The sequence below is a fragment of the Lepidothrix coronata genome, unplaced genomic scaffold (genome assembly GCF_001604755.1).
Source record: "Lepidothrix coronata isolate B3197 unplaced genomic scaffold, Lepidothrix_coronata-1.0 Scaffold112, whole genome shotgun sequence".
NCBI classification, from domain to species: Eukaryota; Metazoa; Chordata; class Aves; order Passeriformes; family Pipridae; genus Lepidothrix; species Lepidothrix coronata.
In genome coordinates, this window is record NW_016690292.1 from 2,038,267 (window position 1) to 2,058,052 (window position 19,786).

At 51.0% G+C, this 19,786-nt stretch overlaps 1 protein-coding gene across 3 annotated transcripts in view; it reads left to right on the forward strand.

Moving 5' to 3' along the window:
- The window catches only part of ERI3 (ERI1 exoribonuclease family member 3), a 129,428-nt gene that overhangs the window by 72,791 nt on the left and 36,851 nt on the right, over positions 1 to 19,786 (forward strand). For all 3 annotated transcript variants that reach the window (XM_017824750.1, XM_017824749.1, XM_017824751.1), the window contains one exon: positions 19,491 to 19,590. In XM_017824750.1, the coding sequence (XP_017680239.1) occupies positions 19,491 to 19,590 (100 nt within the window). The remainder of the gene's footprint in view (positions 1 to 19,490; positions 19,591 to 19,786) is intronic.

Below are 19,786 nucleotides of genomic sequence, written 5' to 3' on the forward strand. Positions count from 1 at the left end.
AGGTGTACATTACAGTGCACTTTGAAGCAAGGACAGAGCTCACTGCCCTGAAGTTATGCCACCAGGCATTCATACATGGGGACTGTGCCCTTGTCCCAGGGTCCTTTGTGGGAGTCCTTACCTCAGCCTGTGCTATGGCCTCTGCTGTGGATATTTTGTGTTCATTGCTTGGTTATGGCTAGATTTGGGTCTTGTGGTCCAGCCAGAGAGCATGCATCTGCTGAAGTGAGAGGTGGTTGTGTGAAGGCCAATGTGCTGTGTGTTGGAAAGGTTTGGGGGCTTCGGTGCCCCTCGCCCTAGAGGCCGTGAGCATGGACTTGGCCCTACAGCCCCTCCAGGGGAGCAGCAAGTGCCTACTGGCGGGTGCAGGACCACCCACCACTGCAAGGTTTGCATCTTGCCTGGGTCAAGTGGGGAATTGTTGCTCAGTAGAGGAGGGGGAACAGTGGTGTGTGGGAGGGACCCTGCTTCGAAGGGGGAGTCAGACCACGGGGCAGCCCAGCGCTGTCAATGTCCCTTTAACTACAAGGTAATGGACTCCCCCGCGCTTGGGCTGAGCTCTGCTCCTGCCTTGGCAGGAACAGTAATGATTGTCAAGGTAGAGCTAATGAGACGTGCACATCTTTAAAGGATTGTGGCTTCCAAGACAAAATTAAAAGGAAAAAAAAAAGAAAAGAGATAGGTGAAGGAGAGAAAGTCTAACTGCAGTGCCTTGGCCAGCAAGGTATCCGTCCATCTGTCCTGCCTGCCCTTGGCAGGATCGCCCCTGAATGACTAGCAGGGCCTCTTTGCTTGCTGCTACAACTCCCATTTGGCCCTGGGAGCCCCTTCACCTCCCTGTGACCTCCCCCCAACCCCTCCACAGGCTCTGGTCCCCAGGGAGAGGGAGCAGGGCGTTTCTGGGTGTGTGACACCTTGTCGGGGCAGGCAGCAGGACAGGCAGCCCAGCTGCTGTGTGGCACGGCTGTGGGGACAGCAGTGCTGGAAAGTGGAATAGGAGGGAGACATACAAGGGGATGAAGGACACAGGAATGTCCTGTCTTGGGTCAGTTGGAGACGTGGGAGTGGTGGTGCTGTCAATCCTGGCTGGCTCCTCCCTCTCTCCATCCTTTTCTGCCAGGTCCAGGATGATGCGTTTGGCATTTCCAAGCATACATAAAGGTACTGTCTGGATGCCAGGGAATTAATTGTCCCCCAAATGCCTGTCCCACTAGGGGTGGGGAGGAAGAGATTTCTCCCCTTTGGGAAATGCCCCATTGCCACTCTTGGCACAGGAGAGGCTGTGAGGATCAGGCTGAGACAAGATGTGACCCTTTGGGAAGAGCTGGCAGGGGAGCTGGGACGTCATGTGTGGTGTGACTGCCTGCACATACTTTTCCTCCTGCTCTCACTATTTCAACTTCACAGGTTGAATTGGTTCAGAGCAGCCAAACTAAATGAGGAGAAAAATGATCAGTCAAATATTTCTTAAATCCTGTCTTTAAGAGCTAAGTGCTTGGCTGGAACTTTAAGGCAGTTAATGAGGCTCTCTTCAGATCAGCTTGTGATGTGGAAACTGCTACATTGACCAGGCTGCAACTGGAAGAAAGCTCTGTCACAGCTGGGGACAGCACAGCACGGGACTCCCCATGCAGGGCACTCTGTGCCAGCCTGCTGCCACCACAGCTCCCTGCTGCCTGCAGCCAGCTTCACCTTCATCCTGCAGGGAGTAAAATACAGCTTGGAGCTGGGGGGAGCAGCCTGCTTGCACAAAACTGGGTGACTCCCTGCCACACAAGGGGATGTGTGTCAGTCAGTGCTTTGGAGACCAGCCCCAGTTTGCTCCAGGCATGCGGGTGAGAGCTTGGGTGGAGGTGGTGAGCCAGAGGACTACTGTCCCTCCAAAGGACTCTGACCACTTTTCAGTTTTAAGCTGACAGATTTGTTTTGCTCCAAAAATCAGAGTGACTTCAAGCCTTGCAGTGGCTCTGTGAAGGTGAGGTGCTCTAAAGCACGTTGCAAGCTGGTGCAAGGGGATAAGGGAAATGATGTCGTTCTTCCAGCAGCCCAGTAAGGATGTGTTGGTAGGATCGTCCTTCCTTTTCAAGACACCATCCTTCCCTCTGCAGTGGGGCACCAGCAGTGGTTGTCTGCTCAGGACAACACCTTCATAAGGCACTTACCAGAGCAGAGGAGCTGGTTTGCTGGAGGAAGAGTGGCAGCGCAGGAGCAGCAGAAGAGAAGGGAACAGTGCTGGGCAAGACGGGATGTACAAGTGTCTCTTCCCATCTCCAAAATACTCGCTTCTTCTTTAGTCTGGGACTAGGAGAGAATCTGGTCTTGCCAGGCTGCTCTGTATGATGGTGCCGGTGCCAAACTCCTGTACCCTTGTTCCTTGTCACGCCATGCCCACCTGGCAGTACCTTGCCATCCTGCTATGCACTGGGCCTCTCCCAGGCATGATCTGGGGACCCTCTGAGCTTTCTGCTTTGTATCCAGGATTTTTAGGCCTTCTGTTGTTAATTATTGAGATGTAATAATGTGATTAGTGCACTATTAAAAAAATCGCTGATATGATTACCATGGATTTAATATCACATGATATATCATTACATTGTTACATGGTGACAGATGTAATTGAAATACACTTATTGGAGCCTGGGGTCGTGTTTCATTCAATCACAGGAGCACCTTCCGGGGGGCAGAGAAGAAATGGCTGGAAAAAAAAATAAAAAGGCATCAGGATTGGAATTTGTAATGAAAACAAAGAAACTTGCAGCCTGTTTAAGTCTAGGGCAGCTGCTGCTTTGGCATTTTCTCCATAGGAATTTAGAAAGGTTGAAGTTTGGAGTGCTGTCTTGTGGATTGCCTGGAGGAGATAGGTCAGTTGAGTTGAACCTGTTTGCTTAGAAGATGAGCAGGAGGACCTGTGTTATGGACCTGTACCCAGAAGGCTTCCAGCCATCCCAGTTATGTACCTTCTGCAGAGGCAGACAGCTAAACTGGAGCCTGGGCAGGGAAGGGACTCAGCTCTCACTGCCCACTGGGCTCTGGCAAGTCCTGGGTTAGAGAAATGTACCTGCAAGGGAAACACAAAGTCCCCACGTGCTGGTGGCACAAACCTGCTACTGGTCCTTCTCAGCATGGTGTGGGATATGAATTTGGTGGTAAATACAGAGGTCTCCTTTTCTTCCATCTCCTCCCCTTCCCGGGAAACAACTGTCATCCACCCTCCTAATCCCAGACAAGGCAAACAATAGTTGGGGGTGTTCCCTGGACAGGATGGGGCTGTGGCGAGACCTCAGAGATACAGCACGACATCTTAATGCACATTAATTGCTCTGATCATCACCATATGCTAAGTCTCCTCCCCTAAAGGGGGGCAGCAAGGGAATGTGGCCTTATCAGAGAGCTGTGATTAGGACTCAGGTACACCTGTCCCCAACCCTGCTGCGGGTCTCAGGGTTATTTTACCTTTGTGAGACAGCGTGTAGGTGACTTTGAAAATGAAGGTGCTGTATTTAATCTCATCCTCATCCAAAACAAAGGAAGGAGGAAGAATTTGTGAATGGGGAGAAGGCGACTTTTCCAACCAAGCGGAGACTGGCAGTGCAGTGAGCTTGAGACATCTGGATGTTTGCATAATGATGCACCAGCATCTGGCCCCGTGTCGCTAGCTCGGCACTCACACGTTCAGCTCAGCATCACCCCCCGCTCCAACGCGTCTGTCCCCAAAAACAAACCTTGCCGATGCTTGAGGGATCATTTCTATGTTGGGCTTTCAATTCTATGTTCTCCCCCCAAAGAGTGCTCCCACTCCTCTTTTGTGGAGCCAGCATGCCCATTATAAGCCCCTGTTTTGCTGGGAGCTGTGGAAATTATTTTCCAACCGGTGTGGGAGCTCTGACTGGGAAGGCTCTGGCAAGCATCTTTCTTTTGAGGTTAAAAACGTAATTTCAGTCTGACCTCTGAGTTTCAGAGCTTTTGTTGTGTTTTTCCACCCCCAGATGGTTTTTGTGTGTGATTTTAAAATAGTCTTCTTCTCTTGGTTGAAGCTAGCTGATGCATCCACTTCTCATTCAAGGATTGTTGTGTTTTATTAATGCTGTTATTATTCCATTACTGTCATTGTGCTCTTTTATAGCAAATAGCTTAATTTAGTTGAGATACACAGATGCTGGGAGTTTAGGTTAAATCTTCAGCACTTGGTATGCTGGGCACTGAGCAGATATTCTGTAAGCACTTTGGTGTAAACCTTTCACTTAAAAACAAATTGGCTGCTGGGGCAGTGCTGGGTGGCAAGAGTTTGGGAGAGGGGAGAAGGGGCGAGGGAGTACTTGTTTAGCACCATAAGGAGGACCTCATAGTTAAGTGTGACTATAGGTGCTAAGGAATAAAGCTCCCACGGAGGATTTCACCCCCAAGATGGGCTGAATGGATCCCTCTTCCCTACCAGTGCTGCAGGACCTGGGGAACTACACCCCCAGCATTTCTAAGTTGCTTTGAGTTGTGGTGTAGGGGCAGAATGTACTGTAATTTCTGCAGCTGAAGCTGCCTGGCTCCTGGGAGAGGTGGGGACTGGGCATGGTGCCGCTCTGGAGTGGAAGATACAGTTCCAGTGAAACCCAGTGAATCTGTGCAGGGCCAGGAGTTGGACTCGATGATCCTTGTGGGTCTCTTCCAACTTGGCATATTCCGTGATTCTGACTGGAAAAAAACATGGCTGCTGGAAAGATGTACTGTGCTGCAGGTAGTTCTAAGAGCAGAGGAAAGGAGTTGAGAAATAGCATTGGTGCCCAGATGACTTAGGGGCCAAGGGTCCTGCTGTTAGAAATTACTTGGGTGCTTAAGCCTCCTGGGAAGCTGGTGCAATCCAGGCTCTGAAGTACCTTAGCTTTTGAAATTTTACCACTTATTGTTGACAGATGTTCATCTGAAATGGATGCTTCTTGCTCAGTGCCTCTGGGCATTCATTAATACTAGTGATAACAATTTCAGATTGTCTCCTACACCTCTTTCCCTGCCTCCATCCCTTAAAAATTACAAAGGTAATGCTTGTTAGTGTCATGTTATTTGTACACTTAACTCTTGCTGCCTCAGTAAAACCTGCTGATTTTGATGCTATCAGTGCCAAAAGTACTTCATGTGGGACAGGGAAAGCCAAGAAGAGAGTAAAGTAAAATGGAGCAGGCATGTGCAGCACAGGTTGAGGTGGTGTTGGTGGCAGTGTTGGCTCACGTTGTCCTCTCCACCTGGCCATGGCAGGGAGGGTGCCATGTCCCTGCCAGGTGGCCCTTTGGGGAGCAGCCCTGTGCCTTCCCCTTCTACCACCCATAGCTCTAGGACACCCCAGTCATCGCGAGGAGGGCTCTCCCCATCTCTTGAGCCCCTCAGGGGCAGCCTCTTTGGGGTGCAACCATCAAAGGCTTGCTTCCCCCCTTTTTCCTGTGGCCAAGCGAGGGGAGCAGCCCCCTGTGGTGGGGGACAGGTCATGAAGAAGAAGCACGCTGCCCCACACTGCCCATTCCCAGTGCACAGTCCTGATAGCTTGGGGGTCCGTGGGGATTTGTTGAGTTCATTTTTTCTCCCCGCTCTGAGGCGGCCTTGTGGCTTTATCTGGCTTTCGAGGCGAGCGGGTAGCTAACAACATGCACGGAGCATCCTCTGCGGAGGAGGCCCAGCGCCCGGTTCTGCTGGAGGTCTGCTTTACCACTTATGAGAAACGAGTTAACCTCCCTTTGATCTCAGTTCACGGCTAACCCTTTAACAAAGTCCGGGATGTGCAAGGAAATCAATACTCAAGGCATTGAATTTAACACCAGCCATCAACTCAAGCGTAACACACACACTGACTGACTCCGATTACAAGGAGCGGGCTGGTTTGAAGCTTGTTTGCCAGCTCTCTGGGGTGGTGCGGGGCAGCAGCGGGGAGGGCAGGCGTGCTTGCATGGCTTGCTGTCGCTCGGGGAGGGAGTAAGAGGGACTTGGCGCGCTCTGCCATGTCCTCCTGATCAGCTCTGCCTTCTGGTGCCCCTTGTCTCTCTCCTTACGCCTCTGATTTGCAACCCTGGCAGCTGTTCCCTGACACAGGAGCAGAGAGCTTGGATGCTCTGCATGATCACTGAATGCCTGTTTGTGTACACACGTAATTGCACTTTTCTGGTGAGGAGCGACAGGACCCAAGGCAGGGCAGGTTCTGCTGAGCCAGACAAAAAAAAGATACTGCAAGTTAAAAATCTGAAAAATAAAATGCTGCAGGCGGAAAAGTTTGAGTGTCTGGTCAAGGAGGCAGCTATGTCATTTCTCCAGCTCAGGTTGTCCCCATGGAGATCTAATTAGATTAGTGAAGAGCTAATTGGGACACTTTGTTCCATACCAGCAGCTCACTCTTTGCTGGCACACTGGCAGGAAGCAGTGGGCAGACTGCCTGGCACGGCTCCACATCTGGGAAAGCCAGGTGATCCACAGCCAAGTACTTTCTGGACAGCCCATGGACTTCCTCATCACATCTCAGCCCTCCAGCCCTCAACTGCAGACCGGCTCTTCTCTGTGGGCATTTGTTCTCACTTTCTCTTTTTGTTTCCACCAGCCACAGGCAGAGCCAAGACAGCACACAGAGGTTAAGGCTGGGTTCACAGGGCAGCTGAAGGATGCTGAGGGGGTGCCATGAGTGTTCCATGACCCCACAGCTCTGTCCTTGTGCTGTGGCTGCATGGGGACCATCCTGCTGCTACCCAGGCTCGGTAATTACTCTTTTGGGCATACACTCCTGACCTGTCCCTTTGGTCACGTACCATCAGCAGGCAGCAACTAGACAAATCCTAATAGTGTTTCCCAGGTGCACTGGCAGGGAAGAGCCAGCCAAGCCACAGAATCTGGGCCTCAGCAGTGACAAGCAATGATGGCTCCTTCCACAGGGAGCAGGGTCCAGGAGCATCCATGTATCTGGGTGTCACAGCCCTCCCCAGTGCCTTACTACAGGCAGAATTGTAGACATGGTTAAAAGCCATAAGCAGAGAGTGTCCCAGCTTGTCTGGTAAGGAGACCCTACTTGGCTGGCTGCAAGAAAGGGTGGTCACTCACTGTGTCCTTGCAGGAACCCAGCCTGGCTGGTGGTTGGTGAGCCTGGCAGCACTAAAGAGCCTTGGAGGTGCCTTGGGAGATGTGAGTTGAGGCCTTGGGGGCCCATTTCTGTCAACTGTGTCATGATCTCCTCTGTCACATTCTCAGTGCTGTAACACAGTGCTGGTGCCCCCTTTCCAGGCCAGGTAGCCAGTCCTGCCCCTAACTCCTGCCCGGCCATAGCTGCTGTGGTTCATCCCCCCAATGCCTCCTTTAATAACCTCTCCTCAGGACCTTGACACATCCTCCTCTCAGGTCCCTTTATTCTCTGCTTTCCTGACCTCTCTCCAAATTGATTCTCTCATGGTGTGCTGTCCAACCCCTCAGACCATCTCCTTCGGTTTGTTCTTCCACTGAAATTGGGGAGCCTCAATTTTGCTGCTGCTGCCCCGACAGTCTCTGCTCTCTGGGCTGCATGCATTGCCTGCTTGCCTGGTGTTTGCATCCATCACAGCTCTTAGAGGTGCCTCCGCTTTAACCTCCTTAGTCTTAACCCTGACCTGAGTCAACAATCATGGGGAAGAGCTGCTGCTTAGATGATCCAGTGTAAACTCTACCTTTGATTAGACAGGTATCATCCCTAGGCACTGGTGCAGCAGCACCTTGTTAGCTTTCCTTGGTGTTCCCTCAGTGCAGCCATGAGAGCCTCCAACACGGGCAGGGGACGTGGCTGCTGCCCTCATAATCTTTATTGATCTTTTCCCTGATGCCTTGTGCATTGTATTCTCTTTCTTTTTTACTGCTCTTCCAGCTGCCTCTCCTCTGAGTGGCTTTGCATCTTGTGGGAGTGCAGAGAAACTCTGCTTTATTCGATTCTTGCAGTAGCACTCAGAGGCCCCGACAGCTCTGTTAGATTGATGCTGTGCCAAATACAAAAGGTTGGGTTTTGCTCCTGAGAGTCTGATGTCTGAGAGGAGGAGGTAAGAAGAAGCAGAGCCTGTATCTCCTTGCCCCTCTGGTCTGTTGTATATGGGCCAGTTTCTCTGCAGTGTGCCACAGGTGAGTTTTAGAGAAGGTCATGTATCTGTCCCGAGAAGGCCTAGTGAACATGAGAATGGAAGGGGTTGTAGGATGTGAACTGAGGGAGACATGTGATAAGACATACAGACAGGTGCATAGAAGTGGTAAGAAGGTCCTGCAGGATCACTCTCTGATTTCTTTCCCAATCCCCATGGCCTGGGTTTTAGGAACAGATTATGAAACTGAGATGTGAACCTGCTGGTCATCCAGCACCCCTCCCTTGCTGCCACCCTGCAAGCAACCTTGGCAATGATAGGTAGTGAAAACCAGAAGGTTGAATTGCCTTGTGTGGCACCTGCAGCATGAATGGATGTGCAGTTGTACATCACCTTCCCTGTGCTTTTCTCTTGATAACCTGCCTGTGGGTCTCTACCCTCCGTGGTCCCATCCTCCCCGTCTGGTGTGTTTGTGCACAGCAGCTGAACCATCACCAGAGCTGTCCCTGCCAAAAGTGTCCAGAACACCATATGCTGAAACATGCTGTGCGTGGTGCAAAGGAGCAGTGTGTCTGCTCTGGACAAATGGCTTTGTTTTGCACTGGAGAAACTGGAGTCAAAATGTCACAGCAGTGTTTTGCACAGGAATAGATTGTTCCTTTCCAAAGGGCAACAGTTCTGTCACTGGGTTTTACTTTGTGGTTCCGAAGCAGAACTGTTCCCGCATAGTGAAACAAGACAATATTTTGGCTTTTCCATCCTGGTTTAGGATGAAAGGCAGTGTCAGAGCACTGGTCTTTCAGTGGGGTGGATGCCATTTCCCAGCCCGTTACAGCAAGAGCACGCTCCCTGCCAGGAGGCAAGGATGAGTCCCAGGGATGTGCTGCTTCTGCTTTCAGCACGTTTGATCCAACCCGGCTCTTTCAAGGTGTGTGGAAATGAGCTACAATCTCATCATTCCTGCAGAGGCTTCTCAGAGGAGATAGCAAAAGGGTCACAGTGCCTCTGGAAATCTCCCTTCAGGTGATGTGCCGTCGCATTTCACAGCAGACAGACAGAATAACCTTTAGGGCATGGTAAGAGGCAGCGTTTTGAACTCTGAGCTGGGGAGCTCGGGAGCTCATTTCTCTGACACATCATCTGTGTCCCTGCCAGTTCCTGCATCCCCCTGAAATACCTTTGTCCTAATCCATCACTTCCTTAGCTGGAATTTAAAAAAAAAAAAGCTGGGGAGTTGGTCGCTTGCATGCTGGCCACACAAAAACCAGTCTCCACTTCAGGAATGCACCCAGACCCTCTGCCTTGAGCACTTTTGCCTTAATTTGAGCCACTCTCAGCCTTTGTGGAGGTGGGGGGCTGCCCCACCAAGCCTGCTCCCGGCAGCAGAACAGCTCCCTGCCCTCTCTCGCCTTTCCCTGCATTGCAGCCCTCATATGTTGCATTTTTTCCCCCACATTTATCTGCCACGGTCATGGGGAGATGAGCAGGCTGGAGCCAGGTGAGCTGGGGCATTTGCAGGCTGGCACAGGCTCCCCTTACAAACCAGAGGCTGTGCAACACTGGGAGGAAATTGCTGACTCTCCCTCTTCCCCTCTCTGGAGTAAATAATGGTACTTTTTATTTAGCTATTATTTCCCAGTGGCAGATATCTCCTTGGCTGTCTGTTTAACTATCTTTATCTCACCCTCCTTCTCTGTTTGATATAGTTATAGATAAACAGATAGCTACCTTATTAAATAACATGTTTTAAGAGACCGGTGGTATGGTTAACATAATGCAGCAGCTGTTGATTTGTCTTTCACTGTTGGTTTGTTTTTTTTTTTTTCTTAAGGAAATGCTTTAAATAAGGGATACTTCATCTATTAAAAAAAAATACACTTGTAGCAGCTGCTAAGCCCATCCATAAGCCTGCTTTACGTTGTATTTGTGATGGGACTGACAGTGCATGGAGGAGCCTGATTATACACAATTCCATTTTAGCAAGCCCTGCGATGTAATTTCACAGGGCGATCAGTGTTTGAATGTAATAGCAGCCTGTGCTAAGGTGTCAGAATATTAAAGGCGCTAATGGAAAAGCTCCCTGGTACACAAGGGGGACAGCATTACAGGAGACGTCGCAGATGGCTGGGCACTAAACTAATGGGGCAGGATCCAAGAAGGGAAAAAAAACCTAGAGAAGGGAGAGCTCACGGGAGCACGGGCACCTGCTTCCCTCTCACACGGAAATTAAACAGCGAGCGAGGGAGAGGCGAGCGCGTGTGTGTGTAAAGATAGAAATTGGTGAGGGGGGAATACCCCCTTTGGAAGGGCTTGATGGTTTTGACAGTGAGCCTGGTGCTAGCTTTGCTTGGGAAGGGCTTGGGGTTAGAGTAAAAGGGTGTGTATTTGAGGGACTGTGGCGTGTGTCTGAGCATCACAGCCATCATTTGTGGCTCTGGAAAGAGGAGGGTGGTGGAGAGGTGCTGTTATCCACCCTCTTGTAATATGGCAAAACTGCAGCTCTCTTTGGTGGTTGTTCATCTGAAGCTAAATCCAAGGAGGGCAAGACATATCCACCTTGCTGCTGCCCTAACAGCTCAGCTCTGCAGCAAGGCACATCTGCTGGGACCCTGTCATGCTGATTTCTGTCCTCATTATACAGAGGCTGATGGTGTGTTTGATTACGGAGCAGTCCCAACATTTGCCTGTTTCCAGAACTATTGAAGGCATCTTCTCCTTGCCCCTGAACCCCCAGTTTCCCCAAGAGCAGCCAGACTTGGACTGATCCGGTTCCTGTATGGAGAAGCTGTGATGAATCATCCATGAAGTGTGTTTGTGGGTTTTCCTTCGTATCATACCCAGCTTCCTGCTCTGATGGTCACAAAGCTGTAATGGAGAAAGGCTTAGCACTGCTTTCCTGCTTGAATTGGTTGGGGTGGTCGGGGGATAGCACTGCAGAACGTGAGCCCATCCTTCCAGAGCCGAGAGGGTAAATCAGCCATGTGTAGGTACTCCCTGGAAGCTGTCTGCCATGTCGTCATGTGTCTCTGCCTTCCAGGCACTAATCGGGAGCTGCTTGTGTATCTTAGCATGGGGAGCCAAGATACATTGGGAGCTGATTGCATACATCAGCATAACCCAGCTGGGGTCTGTCACCCTGCAGTGCAGCCAGGAATGCCAGGACACCATGAGAAGGAAGCCTGCCCACTTGTCCCAGACTGGGAAAGGCACTGGGCATGTGTCCTCCAGACCCTTGTATCTGCAGCAGCCCCTGCGTTCCTGCCACACTGCTCTGCTCCCAAGCCCAGACCCGGTCCTGCAAGCAGCCCCCATCCTTGAGCTGCTTTCTTGGTGGTTTATGGCTCTGCTTGTCCCCTCTCCTGGGCCAGCGCTGACTTTTACATGGTCCATCTCTGTTTCCCAGCCCTTCAGGGACCCAGATCTGTAGCTTTGTTTCTCTTGTGACCAAACCCAGGGCTTTGACTCAGGTCTCCACGGCATTAACCTAGTGTGTAGCCAGCTGCAGAGCACACAGCAGTCAAGAACATTTTATCCAGGATAATCCGTAGCCTGGGAGCAAGGCAGAAACTGTTCTTGTTCAAACACAGGGAAATGTGAAGCCTAAACCGCTTGGCACTTTGACACCCCGGAGTCAGGCACACCAGTGTGTGTCCCTTGCAGCCTAAGCCAGGGCACACGCTAATCCCATGCAGTGGAAGGGCCACCTCTCCACTGCCTGATGGGGCCGCAGCATCCAAATGCACCCTGGAGAGGGGATGTTGGTGGCTGCCAGGGTCTGTCCTTTCCCTCCTGAAGTTCAGAGGAGTTTTGGCAGTGAATCTGTATAACTGTGGCTGTGTTGAGGTATTGCCAAACACGGGCAGACTAAGGCTGCTCAGACGTCTGTCTGGGTGGGAGTGGCCCAGGCATTAGATCACTGCGTGCCTCAGTTTCCCTTTTGCAGAGGTCCAGTGAAGGGAGCTCTGATGGCATGGGCTGATTGTTTTAATAAGGAGAAAGCATGTACAGTTATACTGCATCCTCTGCATCTTATTTGACATCTTAATGCCTTCCCTTAAGCTTGACCTGTCCTCCTCCCATCGTCTAGGGGCACCTTACTTCTGTAAAGCACTTCCCAAAGGTGGGCAGAGCCAGGCAGCTCCTGTGTGCCCAGTGCTCACTTTTCTGGAAATAGACCATTCATCTTTTTATTTGTTTAATTTACTCCCTAACATGAGGCATAAAGATGTTGCTGTTCTAACAAGCAGCTTTGCAAATGGGCTGAAGTGGACACCAGCTGGGTTTGCCAAAGGCTCCCTTCATCCAGGACACGGGAGAAGCTGACTGTGTGGCATTGTTCTCTGAAAAGCTTTTGAGTGCCATTGTTTGAAGAGGGCAGAGCACCAGGCAAGGCCCTAGCACCTTTTCAGCAACATGGGAGGATTTTGTCCAGATCTCATCCTCCCAGTGGCAGGGATTTCCAGTTTTTCCCTGCTTCCACCCAAGTGGGGCCAAAGCCATGTGTGATGTCCCCTTGTTCAGTGTGTCAGCTGCTCACTTTGCCCCAGCAGCTCTCAGAGGGTTTGTGCTCTGTAGAGGGACTGTTCCCTGGGAAAGGGCACTGGACACTTCTTCCCCATGGTCCTCTCATGTCCAAACCCCAGCCAAACCACCTCCTGCAGTGACACTGCAGATATATTTGGCAGAGGACAAACGGCCTTCATTCTTATCGCCCCCACCCGTTAATGATAAGCAGAGATGTTTAATCCAAGGCTTAGCAGGTGCCATGCTGGGCAAAAGTTGTTTTTGTGCACCCAATACCACTCGTGAGTGTTCGGGGAGCTCGGTGCGCTGAGACAAACTAATTAAACCTGAGTGGTGTTAATGTGGTACCTGGTCATTCTGGAGGTCCCTCTTGCTGCCGCGTTTGTAAAAATTAAATGCCTCTTATTAGTGGTGCAGCAGAGATCTGTAATACGCGTGGACAGAAAGGCAGGGATGGATGGAGTTGGTGTCAGGGCAGCAATTGCTTATCATGCCTTATCTGGGAATATGAAACTGTATTGCATGACATCCAGAGGCAGGCTGAATAGATATGCCAATTCATCTCGAGCCCGGGCTTTGACAAGCTAGACTGCCCTTGTTGAAAGGCATCAGTCAAACAAGAGCTGCTGGCTGCTTTTCCCTTTCTTATACTTTCTCTCGCTCCCGCGCTCCCTCTCCCTCTCTCGCCACCTCCCCTCCCTCCGCCTTTTTTTTCTAAGCTTTTTCCACACAAAATTGAAAAGCTTTGGAAATAATAATAATAAAAGCCCCCCAAACTAATACCGTTTTAAGTACACCCCCCCTCCCTCCCCAAATGGGATTGATAAGGAACCCCAGTGTATGAAGGCATGTTTAGATAACATTGAGAATATTATAGCGAGTGAGAGAAAGTAGGGGGAAAAGCTTCCTGCCGCGTCTAAGCCGGGAAAGGCGACGGCACCCTGGCTAATACGAGTGTTTAATATTTGATGTGTTGGGATAAAGCAGGATCACCTTCGAATTGAATTGAGTGTCAGAATGAGAATCTATTACTGAAATTCTTGTGTGATTTGACAGCAAAGCAGACGATGTTATTCTTCACTAGTTACCGCAATCTTCTCCCCTACATCACTTAAATATTTTTTTCTTTGCTTGAGTAAACACACATTATCCTTTTTTTTCCACCTCCCTTTCCTTTTTTCTCTCTCTCTTTTATACTTATTTTTTATTTATTTTTTTCTTAAATCAAACCTGCCTTTCACAGGGCTGATGGAGTAGATTGTTATTTCTTTATTTGTCCTATTAAATGGAATTCCTGATCATTTAATCCTGCTTTTGTAAGTGATTTAAAAATACTTGAAAAGCTGTGAATGTGGCAGCACTTCTGACTAAACTGCTTAAAAGGGACACGTTACACCTGGGTTTATCTCCTGCCTCCTGACAGCCAGTGAGGGTAGCAGGCTCCAGCACTGCCGAAGCCATCCCAGGCTCCATGCCTCCATCCTGCTGGGTGAGCTTTCCTCCGTGCCTTCCCTGCAACAGAGGAGCTCTGCTGTTGTCAGCTGGGGCTTGGCAAGCTGCTTATTCATTACCTGCCTCTTCTTTAATTGCATTCAGCCCTGTCCAAGAGTCTTGCCAGTATATGACTTCATGGTGGGGTCAGCCCCTCAGTGGTGTTACATTTATGTCCTGCTGGTAAATTTGCATGGCAAGAAATCCCAACAAGAAGTGTCCATTTCCCATCCCTGGAGTGGCATGCAATTAAAATGGGATGTCAGGGGAATGCCCTGGAGCTTCCAGTGCCCTGGGTGCTATTCAGGGATGGCCTCCAAGATAATCCCAGCCCCAAAACCTTACGTTTGCTAAAAACATTTCAAGCTGTGTTTAAAAGTTCACTTAGTCATAGCCATGACCTCTTTTTTTCTTCCCACCATATGAGGAAATATAAAACTTTGACTTTGAGGTTTTAAATCACTTATAAAACCTCATTGTGGCAGCAGCAGGATGAGAGGAGTTAAAGGCAAATGCTTATTTTGGGCGGACACAGCGCGCAGTTGACGTGACAAGAGGAGGAAGATGCTTTTTCTGTTCCAAAGACATTTTCTCCATTGTGAAAATGTCAGGGGGTTCAGCTTTGGTCAGCAGGCAGCTGTGCCCAGCCTGATACTGGGGGAGCACAGCTGGCACCTGCTGCTTGCCCAGGCCGAGGGCAGCTGGGAGATGTCGCAGCCACTTTCTATCTGGTTAAACGCATGTTTTTCTCAGGTGTCTTTTTTAAATTCTGAATGAAAACTTTGAGCAAAAAACACCTCTTCTCTTATTCCTTCCTACCCACCCTTTAGCATCTTCTCAAACTGCTGAGCCCCTTTGCTCCTGGGAGAATTTTTTCCAAAGGAAATATTTTCTGCCTGCCTGAAAGTGTCTGTATTAATATTAAAATTACAATTAGCAGATGAAACATATAAAACGTCTTGGTAGGACCTGTAAAACGTCTTGGTAGGACCTGCCCTGCTGGTCAGGGTAGGAGGAGAGACTGTGCTGGTCCTGGCAGTTTTTGCTGCTGTGGTTTGTGAACATGCTCATGCCATTGCAAAGCACAAAACCCTGCTTCCCTCCTGCCCTTCAGCAAAAGCACCCAGGGCCATGCAATGCCTGCAGCTCTAGTGGAGGGCAGAGGGGCCAGGGGCTGGCCAGCAGGTCACAGCATCGACAGACACATGCAGAAAGGACAGGGCTGGCTCTGTCAGCATCGACACATTGCCCTGACAGAGCTCCAGCAGCTCCGCGAGGACCAGCCCTGTCTCTTCCTGTGCGTGCAAGAAGGATTTGTGGGGCTCCTCATGTAAGTGAGCATCCTGACCTCTGCACAGGTGACCTGTTTGCATGGTGTAGGATGTTAAATTTTGCCTTAATGTGCCTGCCGAACACCAGTTTTTGTGAAGTGTGCCGGGCACTTCCCCATAAATAAATGATGGAGCATTATTCAGTCCACTTAGATCAATACATCAGCTTGACAAGTTCCAGTTCCTGGAATTTTCTGACGCCCTGGAACATCTTCTCTGCAGCTCTGCTGCTTATAATCCATGGTGTGCAACTCAAACAAACTCCAGGGAGCACCACATCAGGAGCCAACCGTGTTGGTGCTGCCGCCTTGCCAGCCCCGGCATTCCTGGGGATAGGTGCACTGGGATTGCAGCAAGGGCAGGCAGGCCAAACTCAGTGCCAGACCGCACAAATCCTGTGCTCCACGGGACTGCCCAACCCCACAGTCATGTGCTCCATGTGCTCCTGCCCCAGCACAGAGGGGACCCCAGCGGTGCCAGAAGTAAGCCACGGAGCTCTCGTTTCAGGCCCTTTGCAAACTGAGGCAGATGCATTACGGCCACCAGGAGGGTTTGTGACCTGGTGCAATGGGAGAGGATGGTCTCAGACCCTTTTTTGCTCTATTATAAATACAGCCTCAGATGCTATGATTCTACACACACATCATCTCCATGCCCCAAGCTGCTGTACCCCATGTTTATCCTCACTTCTGGGTTTTGGATTTTCTGCAGGATACGTGAGGTACAGGTTACCTAAGGACCTACCTCCCCATACCAGCACTTTTAACAAGGTGTGGATTATCTGTGGTGCTGGCTCTATGCATGGAAACACAGTATGTTACTAATCTCCTGCTGCTGTTAGCTCACATTTATCACAGGAGTATCTGCTTACCTTTGATTCGAGATCCCTCCATCAGGGACCCAGGGCAGTATTTGTCTGTGAACTGCTGCGTATGCCTATGGGATTGTATAAGTAAATAAATATAATTAATAATCATCTGACTTCAGAGCAGCATTGGCAGGGAGGTAAATGTAACCTTCATAGAATTACAAACAAAATCAAGAGAAAAAGGAAAACCTTTCTAGGAGCTTGTATGAATGAAGTAATTGTATCCAAGCTGCTTGGAAATTATTCTGCCAATGTTGTTTTGGGTGGCTTTTGGGAGATCAGAAGCATTGAGTTTCTCTCTAAATCAGGATTCTGGCCAAAACCATTTAAAAAATAGCTTTTTTAAAAGATGTCTACATTTTCTATCAATTAAAATGCAGATAAAAATAAAAAGCCTCAGGGTCCTCACCCTGCTTCAGCATCTGACCTAAAAGGGAGCAACCCAGTCGCTGCAACACCAGGACTGAAGTGGAGGGAGGGGCAAAATAGTGCGGTTTCCTCTCAGAAAGGGTTTCATGGCATTTTTTTAAATCCTTTGGCTTGCGAGCGAACCAGGGGTGTCTCAGACTTTTTCACAGCTTGCCATAGGGATAAAGGCTGAAGGGACAGGAGTCTGTGCCAGTGCCAGCAGCTGTGTGGGGCTGGAGCAGTGGTGGTGTCCCGGTGACTGCAGTGAGCCCGTGGCCATGGCCACCCCTGTGGGCTGGGGACCCCGGCGTCGGGGACCCACCGGCGTTTTCTGCCTCGCTTTAACAGTCAGAAGAAGAACTTTCCTGTTTAAAGATTAAACGTTGTCTTTAAATATTAAACAGCAAAGCTCCTCGCTCTTGATTGTGTGGCTGCTGCCGGCAGGCGGCTCGGAATTGCCACTTTTAATTAAAAAACTTTATTTTCCAGCGCAGCCTGGCAATGGCTCCTCCTCCCGGCCGATGCTGGCTGGCTGACCTCTTCCCTGCCTGGCCTTCATCCCTTCATCATCACTGCCTGCACTTTCCTCTGCCTGCAGCAGTGACGGTCCCTGCCAGCCCCAGAGTGTGAGCAGCCTTGTCTGGGACTGATCAATGCCCCTGGCACTTCCTTCCAAAACCCCAGGAAAAACAATTAAAACCCGATCGATCCTGCAGGCAGCTTTGAATATGCATAAGTGCACACTTGACCTTCAGTGGTCAGGCCAACTTCCACCCTGGCTGCTTAGCTAGTTTGCTCAGGTATTGTGGCTGTTCCGAATGACCTTGATCAGGAAAGCAGAGCGCTGTGCAGAGATGGGCCCGGTGCTGATCCGAGGGTCGGGGCACGTGCTGCCAGCTCCCTGCTGATGCTGCTACTGCTGCAGAGCCAGGGGAGGCAGGCCAGGATTGGCACTAGCACCCAGCTGCCAGGAGCTTTCCAGAGTTGTCCCCATGGCTTTCCAGAGATCCTGCCAGCCTCCTGCTGTGCTCCCTCAGTTGCTCCTGGCCAGGGTCCAAGGGATACGTCTGGACTGGGAAGGCAGCCTGCAATATGGTAGCTCCCTGTGCAGGGAAACCCCTAGCCTTTCCCCATCCGGGGACATTCCTTCCCTAGGGATGGCCCCCAGTGCTGTCATCATGCTGGTGCTGAGCGCGAGAACCTTCCTGTGCTGTGCCTGGGTTTGCATTGTGGGATGGAGCCCAGGAGAGGGAGCCGTGTGTGGAACCACTTCCACCATCATCCAGGGTCACCAGTGGATGGGTGGCAGGGTCCTATCCTGCACCTCTGGCTCCCCCCCACTGTGGCTGGCCAGCCTGCATCCCGCCCATGGCAGTGAACATGCCAGAGTGTATTTGTCGAAGGCAAAAGAAACCTCCCCGTTGTGTACACAAAGTGTAATTTCAGTGAATTATGCATAGACTTAATTAGGAGTTTTAATTGCTAATCATCTCCCAACAGGATTAGCAATGCTGTCTATTAATTATCTGTGGAGCCCTCTGTTTTGCTAAGGCAGGAGGAACAAAGCAGCGTGAATGGTTACGTGGGCCACTAATAAATTAACTCCCCCAAGCCCTGTGGCTCTCGGGGGGGCTGCCGGCAGCCGGGGCTGTTCAGGGGCCGGACCTGCCTGTGGTGGGCAGAGCAGCAGGTAGCAAGGAAGAGGGGCTGGCAGGAGGTCCCAGTGGCAGGCAGGTGGCTGGTGGGCTGGTGGGGGGCACTGCTCAGCTCTGCTCGCCCAGTTTCCTGCTGCAGAGTATCTCCACGGCATTTGCAGCCTGCGGAGGGTGTCGGCAATGCCCCGCCACACTGTGGCTGCAGTTAGCGATGATCCCCCCTGCAGAAGGGAGATAGGGGCTGCTGGATTGACCTGATCTCATCTGGGGACAATGGCCCTCACAGCAGCAGAGATAGTGCCAGCGTGAGCGACGCTAAGCCCACGCACCCTTCTTACTGCTCACAATGCGTTGCTGAGCTTAATTCCTCAAGATGAAGAAGATATGTGGCTGTCAGGCTGTAATTACAGCTGTGCGTGTCACACAGAGGCCTGGCTGCTTTTATGTTTGCATTGTCCAGTGGGTTTTTGTGCTGCTCAGGCTCCCAGCTGCCTTGCTCCTGCTGGAAACCCTGCCAGGGGATGCAGTGGGGATGGAGCAGGCTCCCTCTGGCCAGGCTGCAGGCTCTGTTCAGTGGGGTGAGCAGTGCTGTCTCCCAGTGGGATTTCACCCAGCGATGGAGAGCCCTGAAGCAACTGGGGGCTGGGGGTGGAAAGGAGAGGGAGCCTGGAGGGCTGTGCTTTCAGAGGGAGAAGAAGGGGACTGCTGGCCAGGCCAGCCTTGGCATGGGTGCCCCTTTCCAAATCCCCCTGACTCCTGCTGATGACCCCATCTTTAGTAAGGCAGGAATGGGGGGATTTTATTGGAGCAACCAAGGGACATGGGTGATGAGCTCACAGCCCCTGGCTTGCCCCAGCATGGCAAAGGTAGTCTTGAGTGATGCAAATCCCTCCCTCATGAGGGTTGTCAGCTGTACAGGACACCACCAGAGGTTCTGGATACCTCTTCTCTGAGGAGCACCACGTGGGACGGGGGCAGGGTGAGGGTACTTTGTGCGAGCAGCTCCAGGAGAGCTGCTGTGAGGGTGGTGTGTGGGTCTGCACTGAACATGGTGAACGCAGACCTACGCTAGCCCCGGGAGCAGCCAGACTTGGGCAAACACAAATCATGCCTGCACATGGGCTGTGCTGTCTGACACTCTGCTTCTCTCTTCCAGGCGTACAGCTTTGCCATGGGGAGTTGGCCAAAGAACGGGCTCTTAGACATGAACAAAGGACTGAACCTACAGCACATAGGGAGGCCTCACAGCGGGATAGGTGAGTGTTGCTGCCCTGTGCCATTCCCATCCCCACGGCTGCTGCTCCGGGTGCGCGGAACGTGCCTCAGCTCCAAGACCTTGTCCAGTCTGGGGTGCTAAGAGCCAGCCAAAGGACTGCAGGGTCTCCAGCTGGTAAAAGGGATGCAGATGTGTCAGGGCAGGATGAGCACACAGATGACCTGCCTGTCCCTGGC